Source organism: Pleurodeles waltl, chromosome 4_1, assembly GCF_031143425.1.
Source record: "Pleurodeles waltl isolate 20211129_DDA chromosome 4_1, aPleWal1.hap1.20221129, whole genome shotgun sequence".
NCBI lineage: Eukaryota > Metazoa > Chordata > Amphibia > Caudata > Salamandridae > Pleurodeles > Pleurodeles waltl.
In genome coordinates, this window is record NC_090442.1 from 762,577,952 (window position 1) to 762,602,563 (window position 24,612).

A 24,612-nucleotide genomic window follows, 5' to 3' on the forward strand; every position below is an offset into this window, starting at 1 on the left:
GTTTTAGATAGATCACAGCGAAGAGTCCGGCTACCCTGGCTGGACTATGTAAAACAGTCCTTATACTCTATGAACTTGCATGAGTACTGGCGGTCCCCTGAAGCAATCTCATCTTCTGCAAAGAAGAAACTGAAGGCCGTCTACTGGGAGCTTGAGGAGGCTAAATTGTCCAAACAGGCAGGCTTGGGCCAACTGACTGTTTCATAGAGTTCAAGCCTACCTCATACTTTGAAAATTATATGAATGACACTGAGCCCCCATACACAAAAGCTGTTTATGTAAGGTTCAGGTTAGGTTATTTACCGCTTGCTACTCAGACCGTTAAAAGGAACGGCCAGCAAGGCGGTAGTAAAACCTATCTTGTTTGTAAGAATGCTGAAGAAACCGATGCCTACTTTCTATTTTTCTGTCCAAGGTACTATGAGAAGCAAAAGCTTTAGATTGTCCCTCTGTGCTGCCTTTTAGGTGTAGCAATGAGATTATGCAGAGTGGATACGTCTCCTGTCATTGTTTTCTCCGTTGCTAATTATCTGGACAGCACTGGACTAATTTCCATGTCTTTTGATTCAAATTGTAGGCTGCGCGCACCTATAACGTTTCACACATGAGTACCTGCTCTCTTGAATATATTATTTTGGTTCTAAGGCCTGTAAATATACTTATTACAGTATGACATGCATAATTTGTTCTTTAGGGCATGGTGGATCATATTAGGTTTTTGCCTATGGTCAAGTGTTTGGTCATCTGTTTGTGCTTTTGGACAAAGAGTGGATCCTGCTAAGAATATCACAGGCATGGCTTCTGTACACTATTTTTGACATTGTATTGTGCTTGTTTTTTAAATAACCTTATATTACTTTTATGGCCCTTGGCCGAAATAAAGTACATGAAATCTTGACTGAAAGCGCAACGTGTTCCTGCTATCCACGTCCCCAGTGCCAGGTTTCTTTCCATAAAACTGTACAATTCTTTCCCCATTGGCAATTCCTTTGGCTCCCCTGTAGGTCCATAGTAAATGGTACCCTTGGTACATAGGGCTTGGAGACCAAAGTGGGTCCTCAAGTGCAGCAGAATGTATTGTGCACCCTCAGAGACCCCTCACCTAACACAAGCAGACTGCCACTGAAGGCTGTGCGACTTGGTGCAGCTAAAAGTTACTACACGACATAGCACACAGCCTGTGTGCCCTGTCCCCTAATACTGTGTGCAATATATGTAAGTCAGCCCTACAGCAGGACTTACAGCCCTAAGGCAGGGTGCATTATATTATATGTGTTTATCGATTCTTAGACTTAGTGAGTGAACGAACAGGGAAGCCATTTTAAGTACATGTGCTGGGCACTGGTCAATATGAGTTCCCCAGCTACATGATGGCTTCACTGAAAATAGGGATGTTTAGTATCAAACATTTCATATTAGTGAACCTTCACTGATGCCAGTGATGGATTTATTAATACATGCACCCAGAGAGCACCTAGGGGTGACCACTGAAAACCTACCAACGTGCGGACTGACTAGTTTTAGCCAGCCTTCCACCACCAGACATGATTTTGAGCCCCTAAGGTGGGAGCCTTTTCTCTCAGGCAGTAAGAAACAAAGCCTGCTCTGGGAAGGTGTTTACATACCAAACCCAACAGGATGACCTGCGAATCTGCATTCCAAGGTAGGGGGTTTCAAAGAAGTCCACTGCCCTTGATATACAGATCTGGCTTCACTCAAAGGAGAGATGCCGACCCCCCTTCCATAGGGCCCATTTGGCACGGGACAGGAGGAAAATGTAGTATTTAGGGAGGTATGTCCACCCCTCAGGTCAGTCTCAGCCCTAAGGTGAGCTGCCTGATATGGACATAACATTTAGAAATCTGCCATCTTGGTGATGATAGAATTAGGAACTCTGGGACTGAGTTATGCCCACTTCCCACAGGACGTGGTCATATAGGGGGTGTTGTGACCACAGGGTAAAGTAGCCTATTGGCTAGTACCCTACACTCCCTTAAACACTCCTAAATTCAGTATTTAGGGGAGCCCCTGGCACCAGGAAATCAGATTCCTGCTTGCCTACAAAGAAAAAGGACACTCGAGCCGTAAAAGCAAAGACTGAGGAAGAAGCACCTGACTTGGCCCATCACTGCCAGTCTGTCTACTGTTCCCTCAGATTTGCGCCGAAGCAGACTCGTCCTGCAAGCTGTTGTGCCTCCAAAAACCTGGGAGGACTGTGTGCCTTCAACAAAGACCCAGGATTTTCAGCGGAGTAGCGGAGCTGCTTCCCTGCATCTTCCAGGCACACCAAGAGACCAGAGAGGACTCCGGACTGCAAAAACCCGACACCGGAAAGCACCACCTCACCTGTGCCGCCTGGCCCGACTTGAAGTGGACCAATGGTGTCAACGTGGCCCTCCACAGAGAGAGTCCACCTTGGACTTGCCCATTGTGGACTCCCCGACGCTGCCTGCAGGCCCCCTCAACCGCGAGTGCCCCCAGTGGAGAAAACCTGTTGCCTCAGGACACCTCTGAACCAGTCGCTCATGGAGAAGAGGACCCAACGTGTCTCCACCTTCCTGAGCATCTCAAGACCTGAACTCACCTGTAGGCTCTCCTCGACTAGACTCCCTGTTCAAGCCTGTAGCCTCTTTTCAACTGGACTGATCCCCATTGACTTACTTTGGGCACCGGACGCTGTACTACACCTCTGCACCCGGCTGTCCCAGTGCTGCCCAGTGTGACCAGTTGGTGTGGTCCTAACCCCTGCCCAATTTCTAACTTAAGTCCAGGAAACTGGTCCCGTAAGTCACTGCACTATACCGGTTTGCTGCATTTGTTTTCACTCTGTAGGATAACATTGCAGCTCCCAAAAATTGCACTAAGTGTCGACTTTTCAAAGCTGTAAAGATTTTTCTTGCAAAACGTACTTACCTGATCATATTGATTCTGGTTCCTAAACATATCAAGATACTTGTTATTTTTTTTAATTGGTGTGGATCTTCTTATCGAGTCATGTGTCTCATTTATTGACTCTGTGTGTATTTGTAGATGTTTAACACTTCTCTCTGATAAGCCTAAGGCTGCTCAACCACACCATCCCCTAAAAAGGCACCTTTGGATTGTTACAGTGAGCCCCTCTACACTAGTAAGGGAACCCCTGGACTCTTTGCACAATACATCTCATTTTGATATATAAAAAGTAAGCTTCCTATATCGAGTTTCTTCTTGAGTGTGTCTCCTTTATTCACTCTGTGTTTTCAACAAATGCTCAGCACTACCCTCTGATAAGCCTAAGCTGCTCACCCACACTACCACAATAGAATGCATATAGGATTATTACTTTAAACTTCTATCAACCAATAAGGGTCTCTTGTACTATCTGCACAGTGTACACCTACATTGGTACACTACATAGACAGCCAGCTTCCTACAGTACGTATGTGAAATCTGTAGGATGTGGATAGCAATGAGGTAGAAGAGCGATGTACATCGTAAAAGCACAGATACAGTCAACGAGTTATTGGAGAAGTAGATGGGTGCTGGGAGCAGAAATGGGCCGTTAACGCATTGACATGTAGTGTTCTTGAAAAAGGTGTCTCTTAATTTATTTCCCCAAACTGGAACAGGTCTGGGCCATTTTAATGGATCCACGGACGTTCAGCTCCAGGGTGTATAGATGGAGAAGGTCTGGTGTCTTGTTTTTTCTTTGCACGTCTGCTGTACTGGAACACCTATGGGGGAAATGGACACCAAGCAATAAGACAAGTACATTAATCTGGGAGTACTGTCTTAGGAAGTTTTGAAAAAATAGGTGGTTGGGACTTGTGTTCTATCCAGCCTACTGTTTATGAGGAAAGTACCCAACGGTCTGACACCTGAATGAGCATGTAGCCTGAATTTAGAATACTTTCTTTGAATGTGATTGATTTACATGGCGGGAAGAAATTAATGGCCATGCAAATAAACACTCATCATGCCTCCAAAGCTTAAAAGCCTTTTAGGGGTCTGTCCACATCTGCAGCAAACCTGAACAGTTTATTAAATAATTCTTCCCTGCGAGAATAAAAAAAACAATGCACCTACTGAGTAGGGAGGCTAATACTCTGCCCTAACTACAGACTAGATATTTGTTTATTTGTGGAATCGAGAAACCTTATCTGCATTCCAAAGAGGAGAAACCCTCAATTCAACCCCAAAGAGGAACTGTACAACATGCCAGAGCTTTCTCAAGTTATTTTCAGAATGGTAAAAGGTAGTGCAGTATTCAGTTGACCAAAGATGAGCCATGTCAATCAGTAAAAACAAAAATATATAAATATGATCTTGCTTTATTTCATAATTTTCATTTACAAAATATTTATATTTGTTAAACAGCAAGATTAATTGTTTCTTCAAAAACATAGGAAGTAAAATGTATTCTTTAAAACAAACTGTACAGTTCAAGTGGGAAGGTGAGCGAAAAGGCAAGTGAGGAGGAGTTGGATCCTAAACAGAAAGGGCTACTGTCATAAGGAGATGCCAAAATGGCACTGGGAAGATAGACTTTCAGACATGGGAGTAGAAGTAAAAAGTGCAGCAGAAGAGGACCTCCAATACAAATGGCAATAAGGGATCCAAAAAGGCTTCCAGAAAAGGCTGAACATCTGTGGCGAGATGTAAGTGATTAACATATTAATAAGGTGTTGCATGCCGGGGTCACCGTTTCGCATGATGGTAGAAAGAAGGAATGACGCTTCCTCGATTTTGCAGGATTTGCTATTTACACACCAGTACCCTGGAAGTTAATACCTCGCCTGGTCTCCATACATATACGAACACCTTATCAATCTCCCTCTCTCTAGTCTGTGCCACGCCAGATTAAACTGGAAGTTGGTTTACTGTCTCACATAAGCAGTAAATTTATCGGAGATGGTCTGAGCATTTCCAAACAAAGCCCATGAAGATAGAACGTTAGAGTTTACTAAATGTAGTCGCTCTTGGGTGAAAGACCATACACAACTGAGAGCTAACAGTCCTCGAAGTTTGTCTTCACGGTCTCACCCCAGATAGGGCTCAGTCTGCAGTAGGAACAGACGCTCTCAAGACCTGTCCAGATGCCTTCAATCGTCAAACCACTTGCTTCTTGCGCCCATTGGGGCAGCCTTAGGGTTACCCAATATTTTCTTCTTATACTGCTCCACCAACTGGTTGAATCGTGTCTCTGCCTTATTCAGGGTTGGTTTCTTCTTCTTTGCAGATGCCTGTAAGAGAAACAAAACATTTATGCATATTCCGGACCCTTCTCCTAACCATTTTTTAACCCTGAACCCTTTATTATTTTGTTCTTTATTTTTTAGAGGAATGCTCATTTAATCAATATTAGTTTACACGTTAGTTATACCTTTTTAAAATGTAAATTGATTGTAAAATCGTTTCTTTCAACAATTTGTTTATGAGGGTTTTAATGACGCTGGAATCTTTAGAATGAGGCCTATGGATGCCAATCTAAAACACCAACCAACCATACCCCTTCACCCTGCCCCTCCAAAAATGCCAGCAAGCAAAGCATTTTCACCCTTTTATGAATTAGCATCTCCAGAGCCAATAGTTTAGTAGGGAATCCTTTACAGCTAACTGTAGATGCATCACTTCTAAGGAAAAAGACTAAAGAGGAACTAGATAGACGAGTAAGTTGGGATGCCACTTCATCCAGCGGGTGGTACTGCACATGATTATGACAGACAAGATGGAAACCAGAAAGGTCAAAGCTGTATAAATACCTTTGTTAAATAAGTGAATGCATTTATGGTCTATGCCTCAATTCATAGTAGAGGACAGTGTAGACTCCACGTGCCAGACAGGATGTAGCCATCATAAAAAATCTAACTGTGAAACGATAACCTTATATAAATATCACAGAAGACAAATCACGCTGCTATTGAGGTTTGGCCATTAGGCAACAGAAATTTGTTAGGCCAGCAAACAAAAATTATCCATGTATCTTGAGAGCCCTGAAAAAAACAACTCTAGCCTGTCAAATACATGACACTTTACAAGTGTACCTGGATTCTATGACCTTGTGTGCCAGGTAATATGCAGTAAACAAAAGCGGAGAGCGATGGCTCCCACTATGCGCTTTAAGCACCCCTCTTCACAAGCAAAAAGTGTAACTTACCTGTTTAATGGGCGTCTTCTCCACCCTTCTCTGGCTGTGTTGTGGCTTCAGTTTTTTCGGTGGAGGTGGCTGGATCTTTCCCTGGTCCCGTTTCCTGGACAGAAAATTGTAAACAGTTGTGGACCCCAGCTTGATATACAAAACAACTGCTCTGAATTCCTTTTCTCACAAAGCTCACCATTTGTACGAGATGCTCTATTTTTTATGCTTTAAAGGAAGAGGTTTCAGAATTATCTACCTGGCTAATATTTCTTCATGCAAACAGTGACAGTGGAAAGCATCAATGTCGGGTTCATAGCAACAACAGTTACGACGTCTTATAATACCCGGCTCTAAGTAAGCAGAAGGTGAAGACATGTATGTTAGCGGGAGGTAGGATGCATCACTCAATGTAAAAATCATAAGTCAGGTACCGCTTCTCGAAGTCCCAGTAGGAACAGAAGCCCTGGTGGATCAAAGAAGTAAAGGCAAATGGACCCCAAGCTGCCAGACTGTCTTAAACAGATGTGCTCCCAGTGATCAACACTTTGCCGAGCCATACTTGTCCTCCTTACATTGCCTCAAAAAGTGAAGACAGACGAAAGAGAGCAGTCTAATGGTAATAATGAAACTGGCTAATTTTTTACTTTTTAATTATATAGCTCTTTTATCAAAACACACTGCACAGTCATGTTAAAAGTGGGTGGAACAAATAATAATGACTGGAATTAGTTTAACTGCCACAAATGATACACAGAGGCACTGGCCGATAATAGGTGGAAATTGGATCCACAATACATTTCTGACACCTCTCCAGCCTGGCGTTAACAAGGGTGGTCCTTTAAGTGCAACAAACATGTAGCTAAAATCTTAAAAGTATAGGGGCCCCAAGTCTAGAATGTCTCTACAGCCCAAACGAGATCCACCCAAACCGCACAACCTCTAGAGTGCTATGAAAACAATCCTCTATAAGGCGCTACTTGAAGTACACACAAACTCTTCTGGGACCATTCATCGGCCCTCCATGGAATGGCTGGATTGGACAGCTGTGGAAAACATTAAAGTAACTGAATATGCTGACAGTCCAGCGGACCAGATATACTGGTCTAACCACTTGTTTTCAAGGCATCAAGCTGACATGGTACAAAATACAGATTTATCTCTAGTCCACATACCTGATTTTAGGCCCCCTGTGAGAAGGAAGAACTTGAACCTTCCGCCGTTTCTTCCCATCTGCCATCTCCTCATGCTCCACCTCCTCTTTTGTCTGGAATCCTGACCATGCCCTGTGCTGCAATGCTCCAGTAATAGGTGTAGGTGCCTGGGTTTTAGGCAGTTCCACCTGGTCCTTCCCCTTTCCCACTTTTTGTGGGAGAGTCTGGGTCTTCACTGGTCCCACCGAATCATTTGCAGACTGCACCTGCGTTTTTGGAATTCCTTTTTGTCCTAGTGGACCACTTGTTTGACCCGTTGGACCTCCCTCCTTTTGTTTTGAACCACTGACCAGTCTCTTTACACCACCTTTGGCACCGTCAACATTTAGCTTGCTTGCTTTCATGGGGACGCCTGATTCTTTTTCACTCTTTTTAGCTAGTTGCTTCTGCTTCAGCTTTTCCTGCAACAAAATAATAACATGAACAACATGCAACTGTAATTGTGGAAGAAACCCTGTGACACCTGGACACATTTAAATATTACTAAGTTACAAGGACTTCCCAAATTGCTTAGTTTGATGGAGCAAATGCCATGATTTTGGTGCAAGCTAAAAGCACCTCCTCAATGATCTGATATACCAATTTAGGCTCTGTTCTTCCCAGCACCACATTCAGGAAAACACATTCCCAACTTGGAGTGAGAATCAATCCTCGCAATTGTTAGCCTAAAGTTTCAAAACAAGGATTCCAGCAATGTATTCTTCATTGTCTAGAATGATTTAGGAAAGGAGCTATAAAATAGCATCTTGCTCATCGGTTAGAATAGCCAAAAGGGAAAGGTGAGGCATTAACTTTGGAGAGGGGAAGAGTTGTCCAGAGCAGTTCCAACATACATGGATGGAGGAAGTGCTACTCAGAGTCTAGGCACAAGAGTTTGCAGGTACTGGTTTATCTTGACTTCTGTTGCATGTTCTACCACGCATGTACAGGTACATTAGTTTGGCCATATGTCTCCGAATATAGATAATGACACAAGGTACATACATGCCATTCAGCTTTGGTTCTTAGCCCTCCTCCTGAGTACAGGCAATCTATCAATGCGCCTGCTTTCACTGCAAGGAACAGTGATGCTCCCACTCATGCTGAACAACGTAAGGTTTCTGTAATGTGCTTTCTGCAATGTGAAAAATGCATGGCCCCTCAAAAGCAGCCAGTGTTGCAGAAGCAAATACTAAAGAAAGTAAATACTAAAATTGGTTGCTCGTATTATGCACAGCACACGGAAGTAGGACATGTGAGATATTACATAATTCAAAAAGTTCCCGGTTTTCACCATTCGCACTGCAAGATAAATTTCATTTAATCAAATCCAGGCAAGATGGAAAATGTATGAAGATTCTGTTCTACACAAGTTTATCTTTTGCGACAAACGGTTGAGTAAGTCACAATTTTCACACATACTTCACACAGTTGCAATGTTTGCTATAAATCATCAGGAAAATTGCATAAAATTGCATCTTTGTGAATCCCTACAGACCAGCTCTCAAGGATGAACTTGTTATCCTATGCCACCTTTTGAAAGAACTGAAAACTGTGCCACAGCAGGTTTTATTTTTATTAAAAAAAATAAAATAAAAAAAGAAGAAGAAGAGCAGGAGACAGATGCAGCATCTATTTCTTGACGTTTTAAATACTTGTGTTAACATTCCAATGTTAAGAGCATCTTCATGTTTCAAATTAGGAAAACTGTTCACAAGTATGTCTGCTGTCTAATCCTCAACTAAAGTGTCTTATTCATGTCACTCAAAAAGGCCTTTGAACATGAAGACAAACCTTTATCTTTTTAGAAGGCAAATTTAAACCGTGACATAGTCACTAACATAAAAGGCAAAGCAGAGGCCCATCAAGTCTTAGCTGTGCCATCTCTAGATGAAGACCAGAGGACGCTATCCATGGCATCCCCTGCACAAAAATAATAGGATGCATCCACAGAGGCCAATCAAAATCACAACTGGCATATCTCCTAGTTTGGGTAACTCATAATTTGTGGATTCTTCCTGAAACAGTTTATGACGTCTAGCTACAGCATCCGCACTGTTAACAATCTTTGACACCTCAACATGTGCATGCCCACTCATCCTATTCAGAGCGATTGAGAGACAGAGTATTAGCCCTGATGCAAGCCCAATGGTAGGCCTGGCAGGAAAGGGTCTCTTAATTGATATTTTCTAAATACAATAGGATAATTTTTAATGCTTGGTTATGACAGCCCTCAAAGGCAAAGGTCTTAGAGTAACAAGTTTTTTTTTCATGCAGCAAATCACATTCTAACACGACATTGGACAAAAGAAACAATTTCATAAAGAATCTTGGAAATCAGGCGACAATGACCCTCAACCATCCCCTCTATAGAGGTCTGACGTTCAATGACCCTGTACCAGATTGGCCACTGTTGGCTAGCAAATGGACTCTTGCATTCTAGATTCAACACCCATGACATCAAGGATGCAGTCTCAGAAATGAATCTTATTGAAAGGATTTTTGAGATGAGACAAGAGCAAGAGAATATACCTACTTTATTGAGTCACTCAGCAGGTGTTTAGGATTAGCATTCATAAATGTGGGCCATGCATTCATCGTTAATTCGAGGTAGCCCCAACCTTCCTCTAGAGAAGAAATCTTCTATCAACACTGAAGCCTCGCAACAGAGGACTTAGCCACTGTGTTAGTCTATCTGCCTTCAGGCAATGTAGCAGTAACAGGTAATTCCAGGACCCAGGGCTCCATTTCTTGGAGAACCCACTTGGTCACCAACACACAATCACAGCACTGATATATAGTGAGTGGTCAAACAGCAGACAAAGGCTGAGAAGCACTAACCAAGAAACAAGTGAAGCACCACGATTTCCAACCCCCTAAGCGAAGGGTTCTGAAATAACGGCAGAACAAAAAGACTAAGTGATAAACAAGAACAAACAAATGTAGTGTCAAACCTTGAAATAAGTTCAAAAGAGCACCTCTAACATCTCCCAAAAACATGAAAGAATATATGGAGCTAGAATTCACCTACCTACACAAGACAGAGAGAAAAAAGCTGGCTTAATACGATGCTTAGAAAGTAAAACATGGCGGAACTCTTAAAAGTTCAGTGTCTCAAAGAAATACGCCCTAAGCTTTCTGGGATCGTTCTGTATACCAGATATTTATAACTTAGGAATCCTTACGTCTTTCGAATTTTGGGAGTCCAAGGGAGAGACAGGTTTCAAGGATTCTACCTTCGGAAAAACCAGTACCAAAGTAACATTAGGACCTCACTAGAGCAAACTTACCTAGAGGAAATTAACCTGAAGAGCTGGCACAAGGATAACATAGAAAGGGAATGAACCCCTTCGGCCTCTTACAATGAATTCTTCTGAGGGCGATACCTGGAGCTTAGCAGACCCAATGCCCCGGTACCTTGTATTTTCACTTAAAATATCAAAACCCCTCTTTGCTCCAAAAGTAGTTTTGATTTCTCTTGCGTCAAAGTCATCATTTACTGGGAAGGGGACAGCCTAACAGTTAGTTTGATGGGAAGCTCTTTCTAAGGCTGGCATTGGGCCCTTCATTACTTATACAGATCTTTCATAAAGCAGCACCTCACTACCTTAAATGGGAAAAATGCACAGGGATCAATGCCTCAGGTGAATCAGTGACATTGTGATGGTTAGACATAGAGAGCAAACATCCACTCAGTCTGCAGTACTTCACACAGGGGAACAGTACCTCAAGCCACAACAGGGCTGCACAGAAACAGTTTAAAAAAAAAACATTTTACCCAAAGGGAAAGACAAGGCCTTGGTACAGCTTAGGTTGCAAAGGAGCCTCCGAGACAAGCCTTCACATTCAGTCAGAAGACTTTGGAAGCTTGAGATGTGCAGAAACCATTGAGGGACAAAGAAAGAATGCTTCTTGCTTTCCATGCCCTCGTGTTGAGTAAACGGTCAAGACACTTTCATTTCCCATCAAAATGATACATGGTCACGGAAATGAGAGAAGAATGCAGCAAAACATAGGAACTCGGAAACAAGGCGAAAGGAGTGAAAAAAGCACCCACACCTGCATGAACAGGTCAATTAAAAGGTACATTGGAAACAAGTGCATAGGAAGGACTTCAGCGTAACAATTCCCCATTAAAAACTTGGAAGGAAAGAAAAACCTTGGACATCCAGAAAACGACCATACCAGGCTGCGTTGGGTTCTCATCTCTTTGATCTTCAATTTTCGCAGATCTTCCAGGGAAAACTCCACTATGGGCCGCTGCAGTAAAAACAAAACAAGAAAAGACAGCAGTTAATTGTCAACTCATAGAAGTCACGAACAAAGAGAGCCTTGCACAGGCATGTTAGATAGTAAAAAATATTTACCTTTTCCCACAGTGTAAATGAAATGGCAGAATGCACATAAAACCGCACTGAGTGAGGTGTTCTGCCAGCAAGAACCAGGGTACATAAACATAACAAATGAGAAACAAATCTAAGCAGAATCTTTGCTCTACTGGACGACCGGATAACAGAAGTACTATATAGTAGTAGGCAAGCAATGTTATTTGCAAAGAGTGATACTAGTCAGACTATTTCAAAATTGACAATAATTCGGAAAATTATAGCAAAATTTAAAACCAACATAAACCCAATGTGAGAAAACTAGGCTTTTTGCAGATGACCCATCACTTTTTGCCCCATTTTTGACTGATACTGGTGTTTTCTGATTGTGCTCTTCTAACCAGGTCCAGTGCTCTGTGTGAAAAGGTATATGGTAATTAGGTATAATTACAACTGGTACTGACAACCTACCTGTAAGTCCCTAGTAATTGGTAGGGCATGTGGGTTTAGAGGACCAGTAAATTTAATGCACTGAAGTGTGCACTGCTGTGATGCCTGCTGTCATTTTAAAAAACAGCCCTGCCTTGCAGGCTGCTTTTAAAATAAAACTATGAGCAAATTCGACTTTGGAATTAAAAGTACTTCAAAAGTCTTAAACAACCTTATTTTAATATATAAGTCACCCATAAATCTACCATAAGTGCTCCAAGGGTAGGGTGCTGTATAATTATAGGCAGTGGCATTATAATATTTGTTTTATAAGCCCTGGTGAGGGGAAAAACTGCTGTTTTGTTTCTCTATTGGAGTGCATTGTCTCCATAGGCTTACATACCAAGGCTTTATTTAAAACTAATAAAGAATATCTTTTGATAGGAGTGAAAATTAATAAAATCTATATTTTGATAGGAGTGAGCTACAAGGATCATTCAATGAATTAAATTAATAGTTAGAATAAATCCAACTACTTGCCAAAATTAGATTTATTATAACTAATGCAGGGAAAGAGTTTTAAAACTCTTTCCTAAAGTTAACTAAAATGAGCTCTGTAGAACTCTTTCCTGATTGGTCTGCCTTTAACAGCCTGGGGAAAGCTACCTTAATAAGGTGTGAACTGGCCTGGGCTGAGGCGAAGGAACCATCTGGTGGGAGGAGAACTGCAGCGGCAGATGCCAGGGCAAGAAGGGGGCCTAGGTGGTCAAACTAGTCTTCAAAGTAGAGAAAGACACTTGGGATAGAAACCAGACCTTCCCCATTACCAACACCTCCAGCCAGATGCGATCCCCTGTAATTAGATTAGGAGAGGAGCTGGAAGGGGAGTGTAGGGAAAAGTTAGCCACACCTGTGGGTGGGCTTAGCCAGACCTGAACCTCAAGGAATGATTTTCTACATCTTGAATTTTTGAGAAACAATGCTTTCTGAGATTGAAATATGCCACACTGTGAAGGAAGTGGTCATTACAGAAGGTGGTACCCTGCACCCCATAGAACATGGGTGACCCCTGCACGTCAATCCAGAAACCTGGATAAAAGTGGAAGAGCTGCCCAGCAACTCAGGTCCTTGCAGGAAGAAATCATAAGAAGGACTGCCCTGCTGAACTCCTGGTCTGCATCAGGAAGGACAGCACTCTGAAGGACTGCACCTGCTGCACACCCTGGGCTTCACCACAAAAGGGGCTTTGCCTCACTTCTAACACTTCAGGAGTGGACTCCCTGTAAGCAATAGGTACAAAGGAGCTACCAAGAGTCCCTTGCTTCACATCCTTCAATAAGAGTCCAGCTGACCAGCGTCCAGTAGACTTTTAAGGATTTGACCAGGCACTGTGGGAATTGTAGTCCAACACTTTAAGATCCCAGAAGGACCTTCTGGAGGAGGATCGAGATGTTTGGAGCATTTTTGGATTAAAGCTCCATAAGGTGACTGGCCTGTCGTTTAGAGCCAGGACAGCGACGTGGAACCGCAACCAGACATGAATTTCAGGTTCGCCCTGCTGAAGCTCCGGAGCTTCTAGCCATCAACAAGACTTCCAGAAGCTAAGCAAGGCATCGAGTCCAGCTGCCATCGTCCTCGTCAAACCACAAGCCGCCCTGACTAGGAGACCCGCTTGAAACAAGAGAACAAGCTCCAAAAAAAAAAAAAAAAGACTAAAAGGCATGCTTTAGGTATTGGCAGAGGGGGGGATGGGGTTACTCCATCACAAAGGACCAGCTATCCCATCCGCCCAAGTCTAAATCCCATTATAGCCAATGGGATTTCAATGTCGGCAGACGGGATATCCTTCACTATTGGGAAGGAATAACCCCTCCACCAATATCTAAATCAGGCTTTAAGTCTAAAGGAAACATTTTGACCAAGGCCTACTCCTCACTGTATCTGACTTGGGCTCCATCACAGTCTGCCTCAAACATTGACCCGGTCAGACGTGATGAAGCGGCTTCTTTTGGCGCCTTTTGCTTTTAAGCACTAGGAAGCACATTTTTTTATTTAATCTTTAAAAATTCAAATCTGCGGTTCCAAACATTGGATTCTTGTTGTTTTGGTGTGATTTGAAAGATAAAAATATTTTCTATTTTTCTAAATTGGTGTTGGATTTTTATTGTGTGTTTTGTCTTTATTTACTGTTTTGTAAATATAAAGTGCTTTACAAACCTGCCTCCTAAGTTAAGCTTGACTGCTCGGGAGCCAAGCTACCAAGACTTGAGCAAGGATTAAGTTACTGAGAACTTATGTGTGAGTGCAGCTTTATTACTAGCTGTAGGTACCTCCCTGCACCTGCTAGTCGTCCACCTTCCAACACCCAAATCGTAAGAAGGCCTTCACTTACCCAACATCTATATGCATATACCACATGCCTCACCTTCTGTGGTCCAAACAGCTCTGGATTGTTATTGACATGTCGAAGAGCTGCCAGGGCATGCTCATGGTCCTGGAACTCCACAAATGCGTAGCCCAAGGACTGCCCTTTGGAATTCCCAGCAACACCTTTAAGGTCACGCATCACCCGACACTGCAAGAAATGAAAGATACAGTAGCAAGATTATGAACCATGCTAGCTGCACTAAGACAAGTATGAGGACTCACCCAGAACTTGTCAAAAGTGCCTGAGCTAAGAACAGCATACACAGTGTCATGACTACCAGAGTGTCCCTATTTGATCCCGGACAAATGATGTACCTCACCAACCTAGGAGCTGTGGTGCTAAGACATTACTATAAGTAAAAATCCCACAGAAGGGAAATCAATGGCTTGGGTAGGTATTGCATTCAGTGTTCTTCACAGAGTTCTACCAGCCACAAGTTCCAGAACACTAAATCTTCCAGTGTTCCTTCATCAAGATGATTGCTCACATTGGCCTTACAAATCTCAGTAACTGCCTAAATGCACAAATAAAAGGACCCATGGGGTGTTTTAGGTTTTATATTTTTATGTGTGTATTATTCAATTTCCACCCATTTTATTGGTTTGGAATTGGCTTTTAGAGGACCCAACTTTATAATTATGAATCGAAACGCCTTAAACAAAACCTGCAAAGATTAAATTAGAATCACAAAGGCTGCTAATACTGCAGCCATGCACACACAAATGCATGAGGCACAGTTTAAAGTAAATTGCAGGACTACACAGTAAGAGTATCAATAATGGAGGGTGGTAAATGTTAAAACAAATTTGCCACTGCATCTTGAAAATTAGTAAGCAGGCATGAGTGTCATGTGACCCACGAGGAATAAAGTACTGTAATTTAGCTGCAGCATTCTGAATTCCGTTTGTGGTTCTTTCTACCAAGCAGTAGTGGGTGTGTAGTGCTCAGTTTATTTTGTCCTTAGGAACTCCCTCAAGGTCTATCTTCTTGATTAATGTATGCACGGCCTGTGACGGCTGACACAGAAGTAGTTTCCAACTTCCTGGTTGAAAAGCTGGGAAACAAACTCCAGAATTTGAGGTTTCAACAACTCTGTACTATATCTGAAACCATCTTTTGGATATCTTCATAAGGATGCAAGACTCTCACACAAAGGCTAGCTTTGACTTTTTCATTCAGCATTCAGTTATTAACAAAAAAAAGAACACCTCAAGACTCCACTATAGCAATGGATGCTGTGTACAGTAAAGCTAAGCCCTCTGTGAAATTTCTTCAGCATTTCACAACAATCATCTCTAGGGTCCCTAGTTAGGATATCTGCAAATAGCATGATTGAGTTCCAGAGTACATGTTAGTGTTGGAGAAGCAGTGCTGGAACTGGTTTTTTGGAGTTTGTAGCTGCTGGCTAGCATATCCTTTTATGAAGAAAAATTAATATACCTGCTCTCTTTGTCTGGGCAGGAAATTAAGTAATGTGAAATCCCTGGCTGACAGTACAGGCAATTGGCGAGTCAAGCAGTGAATAATCACTCAAAATACAGGCCAAGGCACAGCATTTCAATTTTTTTGTCTTGACTCTACTTTGTTCCTCTCCTGGAGGAAGAAAACCCTCCATCGTTGCATCTCAGGTTATAGAGGCTTTGCCACTGGGCTTATCTCTAAAGGCTTAAGGCCATCGATATCAGGACCTGCAGAATACAAATTTATTTTCAGCTTCCTAACACCTCTATTTGTGGCACCATGAAAGGTTAACTATACTATCAGGTAAAGACATTGTCAACAAGAAGGATTAAAGGAACGGAGAGGAGTACATTCCAAAGTCCAAGACAGTGCAGGTCAAATGTTGGTCAGTGGTGTCCTATGAAATCACCTCCACACTGAACTAGAAAGCTGTTTGCGTGAATTAAGAGATTTGTCTAGGACAACACTCCTTCCGAGACCGTTCCTTTTAGGGAACATAAGACGTCTTTCCAATGCCATGCCTGCAGCCGAGGAAGTGCTACTGGCTGTGGTAACAGAGTCCCACCACTACGAGATATGGCTAAGGTCAAAGTGAATGAAATAAATGCACTACCTCAAAAACGTGAATTTGAAACAAGGTAGCCTTAGGCATCAGGTGAAACTAAACATATCACCACAAAAGCTAATCTGACTAAAACGGAAACTCCAACTAAAACAAGTTCAGTTGTTTCAAGAATCCTTGCTACATGAAGCGAAGAAAGAAAAAGAATGGCTTGAGAAACAAGTCTGTGCATTTTTTTTTAAAAACACCCAACTTAATGTGTCAATATATTTGTATAATCAGGTGATGTCTATTGCACTATTCATCTCTTTTTTGGAGAAAAACTAACAGGGCGTTTTTATTCAAATAGAGCTAAATTTTAGGTCTAATTCATTTTTTTTTTCAAACTGAAAATATTGCCTTCAAAAGACATGTTTTGTTTTCAAGGGGATTTTTTTTAAATAAGAATGCCACCTATTGAAATGTGTTCTAGAATATTGCACATGGCGTTTACATACTATGTTTATAACTATCAGAGGACAGATGATACAGAACTGAAGATCACTAATCAACCACAGACAGTAATTACGGTGAGTCATTGATTTGCTTCGGGAACTTTGGATTTCATTCAGTTATTTAGGAGAAAAATGCAGCTGTTTATTAATGTGTGCCCGATGTACAGTTCATCCAGATAGATTTGTTTTCACATCTTTCCAGTTACGTAAATTTAGCCTACAATGCAGGAGTTCTGCGGTGCCTCTTGATGAGAATCTGCTGACAGTGTAAGTGTGAGTCTGATGTGAGGCTTGCGCTGTATACAGTAATATTCTGAGTACTAAGTCTCTAAACTCAAAGTGACCCTCAAGATCTTTACTGCTGTAATGTCACTGGTTTCACCATTGTTATCACAGCACTTCAGGTAGGGCTCCTGCATAATTGCTGCTTGAAAGGGAGCACTGTAAAAAAAATAGTGTATTAAGTTTGACTTCAAACCCAATTTTATGAAGACAACACTAACAGCTCTGTACCTTGCAGCTTAGATCCCAGATATAAACTTGGATTGTAGTGCTTTGACTTAACATATCCACAAAAATGAGTGTGGAAAATGAGACAGGTAACAAAACAGAATTAACACTTTTGATCAACCAAACCACAAGATAAACTTAGCACATGCATCCTACCTCCTTAAGCCGCACATTTTTCCCACCACCAGCCGCTTTCAAAAACAGTGCCCTTAAGCGTTTATCATCCACCGACTTGGGAATGTTGTGCACGCACAGCCTCGTTTTGGAGACAAAGATGTTCTGATCCTTTAGCTTTTGACGCTTCAGATCTTCAAACTGAAGGAGTAAAAAAAAAAGGAGAAGTCTTGTGAAAAGTTCCTAGCACAAGTAGAAGAGCAGAGGCAAAAAGACAATCACACAAAGGAAGAAAGTTCTCCCATGTTTTATTCATTATATGGTTAGAAATTTTCAAGCATACTTCAGAGTAGTAGTATGGAGTATTTTGAATGCTCTAATATGTAGGTGTGGTACTGGGATTCCAAATGTAGTGAGGGAACATGGTGGTTGTATGAATCACAAAAACAAAGAGGGAGAAGGAGGTTGAGGGGCTGGGTCTGTCCTCCTCCTTATAGCCTATATAACATTACAAATGAGGCCCTGCTAAAAGAACTACCACAGTATGAAGAGGAAAAAGGATTTTCCTGTTAGAAAAACCCTCAAGAGTTCAGGAACATTACATCCCCCACTTCTGCAGCCCCTTGTTAATCATTCCGCCTCCAAGAGATCTATTAAATCATTGGAATTACAAGGAGACAGGAATTTTTAATTCACCCAAGACGCTACCACTCTTATCCCTCCTGTGATTCACATTGACAAGACTACATCTGTGCTCCCACGTATCCCGTTGGTTGTAGCACGCCCATTCTGTAGCGGAACAGGAAGAAACACAATAATGAAGCATGCCACCAAGGGGTAACCCTGGTGGGTGAGGGTTTTTCTAACAGGAAAATCCTTTTTCCTGTCCATAATGTGGTAGTTCTTTTAGCTGGGCATCATACAAAGGTTATACACATCTTTAGCAGAAAGCACTGAGAAGAAGTAGGTTTTCTTGAACTAAGGATTATATTTCCTAGAGATTTTGTGCTGTGGGCTTCGCATAAGACTGTCGTGTGATGTAAATGTGCTGTCCTGACAAAAGATCTTTATAAAAATAGATGGCAGGAAAGGGTCAGCGTTTGTGAGTGGGACATCTGCTGAGATGTTTGTATAAATAATGGGAATTTGCAACTTCACATTTTGCAGACCTAATATTCTGTTTTGAATTTCATCTGTAAACTGATAAAGCTAGGCATCTGTTCAGCACAGTTCCACACAGTTGGCCCAGACAACATCCTGCAGTGACATTCTAGGACAAAGGAATTTCCTTTGAGTTTCATTTTTCAAGACTTACGCAGAAAAATGTTCAGTAGCGTGTAGGCCCCAGTCAAAACTCAGTAAAGTGAGATTTTTATTTTCCAAGGTTCAGGGTTTATAGATGTGTGGATCAAATAAATCATAAGGTGCCTAGTGAAGATGATACCAGCATGCAATTTTGGCTGGTTCACAGGAGGAGTGGGCCATCAGTAAGGAGCCATAGAAAGAAACCTGATCATCTCCTTACACATTACTAGTTAGGATTCAGATCTTAATTCAGCACAGGCAGCTAACCTTGAAGTTGCTTGATGATATTTATCACAACAGTCAAGAGTGATTCCTGATTACTTATATTTATAGAGCTTTCCATAACATTTGACGATGTTGAGTAACACATGCTTCTATAATTGTTAGCATGTAGAATGGGGTTACGCAACCAGTTTCTCAGTTGGTTCCTTATAGATTTTTCCCAAAGAAGGCAAATGGTTATGATCAGGAACCAGACTTCATCTATTGAAAAAATAAAAATGCAGATCCCCCTCCGAACTCTTAACTAGCACCAACATTATTGCATCTCTATCACAAACTCATTGCAAAACAGTGATGGGCTTTGGTGCCACAATACATCAATATGTTTATTAAAACACAGTTGTATTTAAAGACCTTGTACATCAACAATATCTTCACTCTCAAATGCTTGTTAACGAAACGGAGCAGTGGATGTCAGACAATCCCCATAAAAAAAAAACTTAATTTATACTCCTTGTCAAACCAAACTTGACACTGTTCTTCTGAATGAACTCAAATATTATTACTACCCATCTCTCTACTTATTTGTGAAATATTTCTAATTCACCATTGTTAACACTTTAATTCCAAACATCATGAACATTGCTCAATCCACATCTTCCTCTTCTCACTTAAAAAAATGTATAAAATAAACACCTTTTAACACCCAATCAGCTGAAAGTGGCAGCTCATGTACTTGCCATTTCTTAAATGGCCTTTGGCACCACAATTTTAGCCGGTGTGCTTTAAACATAGTGCACCACGCTTAAGGCAGTCTGTCAATTCACTTACTAATAGGTACAAAGATTAAATTCAACCACATATTTTAGTGTTAAAGAACATTAACTTCCAATCATGAGCACACCAAAGTTTAAAATCTGTTGTCAAACTTATACAGTTCTGTGCCTTTGAACCACTCTTAACATGAATCAGTACTGCCTTCTTCAGGAGGACAGAGGAGAATTCGAAGAAAATACACTTCAACTGAAGCCCCAAATCTGAACCGATCTTCAGCCATAAAACAATACATCACTAGACCCACAACTAGCTGTGTAACACCATCCTGTTTCTGCTCAGGTCACAACCAGACCTTCTTGTCTTCCGGAAGTGCACCTACTCCAACTTCTCAGCTAGCCTTGCATGTATACCACTGTCTTTGTTCCTACAATCCATTATTTAAATCTGTTATTGTATTCCTGTCAATCCAATAAACCCGACTGTACCACTCTGGTAAGCTTCCATTGTTACTTGTAAAGTGTACCAATGCGTTTTAAGCACATCAGCATTACAGAAAAATAAACAAAATCATGAAAAACTGTGTTCTTCAACCTCAACTCATTGCACCATTTTTAAACCAAATGCCTGGTCCCTAGATCTACAATAGTGAATATAGTCCAACACCGCAGTGTAGTGTGAGCTCTACACTTACTCGTGCTCTTTTGTCAAGGTCAGCAGCACTCAGTCCTTCTGCAGCTTTTGTCCCAGCACGAATCACTGCAGGTAAGAAAAAGAGAGCGAAAAAGGTTACAAAGCTAACATTCAACACTAGATTTACGTATGCCAAAAACTGCCAAAATGGATCTTATGAACACTAAGAGAGAAGAATCCAACTGTACTATACTGCTCATCGCAATCGGGTACAAAGCTTTCTCTCAAAAACACCAACACATCTATTCACTGCTCATGCTGCACTTCTTCATCAAACACAGTGGTCTTCACCATACATCCAAGGGAGGACAGCAGCAAAATAGTGCGTAGTAAAAGACGTTTAAAAGGTAAATCCAGTTAAACTTTAATTTAACTGGTTAAAACTTTTTAGGGAAGACCGTGATTTACGAGCGAATTATGCGAGAGTCACATAAGATAAAATGATCAAGACTAGGACTGTCTGAACCCGCCTCCCCTTACCATGTTGACTATTTGACTTCTGCTCAAATTGTACAAAAAGCTGTTTGTATTTACTGGATTAATCCCATCAAATTTATCAACTTATTTATTGAAAGTCTATTTCATGAAAAAGTATTGAAAAAGAGACAGAGTAAACGAACTGGATGGATAATGAGGAAGATAAGCAACAACTGCGGACACGGAGACGAGCAGTCTCATCAACATGCTGCAGAGTGAAAGTAGGTCCCGAGGGTTTAATGCTTTTTGCTGCATTTTTGAGTGGGATTATATGAATCCTCCTGTAAGTATTTTGTAGGTTTCAAGTCTGTATTAAAGGGAGGGTGAATGGAGCAGTGCTGTAAGGGGCAATTCGCCCTTTACAGCAGTGTTGTCAGGGGCAAAATCGTTAACAGGGTTTTTTTTTTTTACTAGATCAGGTAATTCTGTGATAAAGATACAATGTGTTGAAAAACAAACAGTGACATTTTAAAATATTAACTGAGTTGTTGGTCACACTGTTTAATAGATATCCTTTTGGATTCACGTTCAAGCTTTTCAAAATATTTCACATTCGGACCACAAGTTAAACATTAGAGCATCTAATCCCTCCAGGTGAGAAAAAGGACAGCTGAGCAGAAGCCAAGCAGACGGTTTGGAAGCTCCCTGACAGTGCTAACCCTTCTCTTTCCACCGAAATGCAGGTGCTCAAACTCATCGACTTGCTGGAGAAATATCCTGACTGTATGAAGTAAGATGGCAGAAGAAACAAAACATGTTCAACACCATGAACAGGCACTAGCCCAGCAAAAGACAGACACAAAATAACTAATACATTTTAACGAAGTGTCACTGAGCATTTTGATGAGGCAGATGAGTTTCTAGAACCCAGTTTGCTACCGAGCGAGCGTGCTGAAGTTTAGTAAGTTCACAAAGGCTCACTCTGACACTGTTATTATATCCTTTCACCATATAACAAGTCGCTTACTTCCTTCTCTAGCCAGGTACAAGTTCCTTGTCCCAGTTGACTTTTTGGCCTTCTTGTCTTGCAGTTTCTTAGCTTCTTCACGAGTGACCGCCAAATCGATCGTGAGCTTCCGTCCATCGAGCTTCAACCCTCCTCCCTGGAATGAAGATGGGTTGAAAATGTCATGTCCTAAATGGAGCACCCTTCAGAACAACAGTCTCAAAGAGCCAAGAGTGTCTCATAGTAGGAAAAGTAAACAACTAACATTCCTCTGGGGGTCCACAACAATGGGCAGAGATGTCCATCATGGGTAGCACCACCTTCCAGGTACTCAAATATCACATTGCCCAAAAGCAGCCATCCTCATCCACCATATGAGATAGAGCCCACAAGCCTAATAATTCACTGCTGTAGCATATGAAAGAAACATTCACATTTCATAAACAGAGTGCACCATTATGCCTTTTGGACATATTGGTGCAGTCAATGTTTTTTAGCCATGCGATGCTGAGTAGTCTCTGATGCAGTGTGTCCTTTTGTAGGCATGCACACCACCCATGTGTGCGTCTACAAAATTACACTGGTGTTTTTTATAATCTTTTCAATAAATGAATGGAGTTGGATCAGTAACTAAAAAAGAGAAAATGTGCAGGAAAGATTCTTTGGCTTTTTTGTTTTGTTTAAAGCGGGCAAAGGGAGCGAGCTGGGGGACAACGCTGCAACATGGGAAGCGAAAGCAGCGACGGCAGGGCCAAAGTGGAAGCAACAAGGGGTTGGGAGAAAGCAACAGGAAGGGCTGAAGTGGACAGGAAACAACAAATGGGAGAGAGAAGAAGGGTGATGTGGGAGAAGCAACGTAGATGGCGTGATGAATCAATGGGGAGGAACACACTGACAAAGTGCAGGGGGAAAGAAGTACACAGCTGGAAAATATACACTCTCATGGAGTGCTTAATCCACACGAAAAAAAGCAGTGCTTTAAAAGCAAACATCGGAAGCAGAAATGCCAGTCAATTAAAAGAGAAGGCCAAGAGGCAAAGCTCAAATGGACAAGCGCAAAACTGTTGTACATTATACTGATCAGCAACTACAAGTTTATCATACAGATTATAACTAGGGTGCCCAACACGATCCTTGCTTGAACAAGGGCAAAACAAGAAATAGAAGAGCACTTTAAGAGATATCTTTAGATCAAATCAGGCAGTAACGGGCTAACATGAAAGGAAGCTGCATATCCTCTTGCACATCAAGAAAGATTGGCAAAAATTGTTTCAGTATCTCTGTACTTTACCAGTGATTCATCACGTGCTGCCTCCATGCATTTCTGAGCAGATTCTTTATCCACAAACTGGGCAAAGGCGCAACCTGAAAGAGAGAAGATATCCAGCTGAGGTCTCCAATTCTAATTCACAGCAGGGCCAAAGAGGCTCTTAAGTCTGGCAACAGGCGTTCCAAGCAATGTCTTCGTACTTAAAGGTAGACACATGCAGAAGCATGTGTGCTCACTAGAGAGCTGGCTTGTACACATGGAAAGTAATATCTATATATTTACCAAGAAGTAGGACAAATAAGAAAAATGAAAATGTCACTTACCCAGTGTACATCTGTTCGTGGCATCAGTCGCTGAGATTCACATGGTCTGCATTAGCTCGCCATCTGGTGTTGGGTCGGAGTGTTACAAGTTGTTTTTCTTCGAAGAAGTGTTTTCGAGTCACTGGACCGAGTGGCTCCTCCTTCTGTGCTCATTGCGCATGGGCGTCGACTCCATCTTCGATTGTTTTCCCCGCAGAGGGTGAGGTAGGAGTTGTACTATAGTAATAGTGCCCGCGCAATGAAATGTGTAAGTATGTACCTATTAAAGGTTTAAATAATATATATACACATGTACAAAATTGAAGGTAACTTCTGAACTGCTACAGGCTTCCGGGGAGGTGGGTGGGCCCATGTGAATCTCAGCGACTGATGCCACGAACAGATGTACACTGGGTAAGTGACATTTTCAGTTCGATGGCATCTGTCGCTGTAGATACACATGGTCTGCATAGACTAGTAAGCAGTTATTTCCTCATAAGCGGTGGATTAGCCTGTAGGAGTGGAAGTAGTCTGAAATAGAGTTCTTAATACAGCTTGACCTACTGCGGCTTGTTGTGCGGATAGCACATCTATACAGTAGTGTTTGGTGAATGTGTGAGGCGTAGACCATGTGGCTGCCTTACATATTTCATGCATTGGGATGTTTCCTAAAAAGGCCATTGAAGCACCTTTTTTCCTGGTTGAATGTGCCCTGGGAGTAATGGGCAGTTGTCTTTTTGCTTTAAGGTAGCAGATTTGGATGCATTTAACAATCCATCTGGCTATACCTTGTTTTGATATTGGGTTACCTGCATGAGGTTTTTGGAATGCAATAAATAGCTGTTTAGTCTTTCTGATGTTCTTTGTTCTGTCAATGTAGTACATTAATGCTCTTTTGACATCTAATGTATGTAGTGCTCTTTCAGCCACAGAATCTGGCTGTGGGAAAAAAACAGGTAGTTCTACCGTTTGATTTAGATGGAACGGTGAAA

At 41.7% G+C, this 24,612-nt stretch overlaps 1 protein-coding gene across 1 annotated transcript in view; it reads right to left on the reverse strand.

Annotated features, from left to right (window-relative positions):
- Nucleotides 1–4,294: 4,294 nt before the first annotated feature.
- RBM28 (RNA binding motif protein 28) overlaps nt 4,295–24,612 on the reverse strand; it is a 75,462-nt gene continuing 55,144 nt past the window's right edge. The window contains exons 11-19 of the mRNA XM_069229378.1: nt 23,340–23,413; nt 22,070–22,205; nt 20,627–20,691; nt 17,674–17,832; nt 14,488–14,637; nt 11,494–11,568; nt 7,291–7,730; nt 6,137–6,230; nt 4,295–5,222 (exon numbers count right to left, since the gene is read on the reverse strand). Coding sequence (XP_069085479.1) covers nt 5,082–5,222; nt 6,137–6,230; nt 7,291–7,730; nt 11,494–11,568; nt 14,488–14,637; nt 17,674–17,832; nt 20,627–20,691; nt 22,070–22,205; nt 23,340–23,413 — 1,334 coding nt within the window. The 3' untranslated portion in view covers nt 4,295–5,081. The remainder of the gene's footprint in view (nt 5,223–6,136; nt 6,231–7,290; nt 7,731–11,493; nt 11,569–14,487; nt 14,638–17,673; nt 17,833–20,626; nt 20,692–22,069; nt 22,206–23,339; nt 23,414–24,612) is intronic.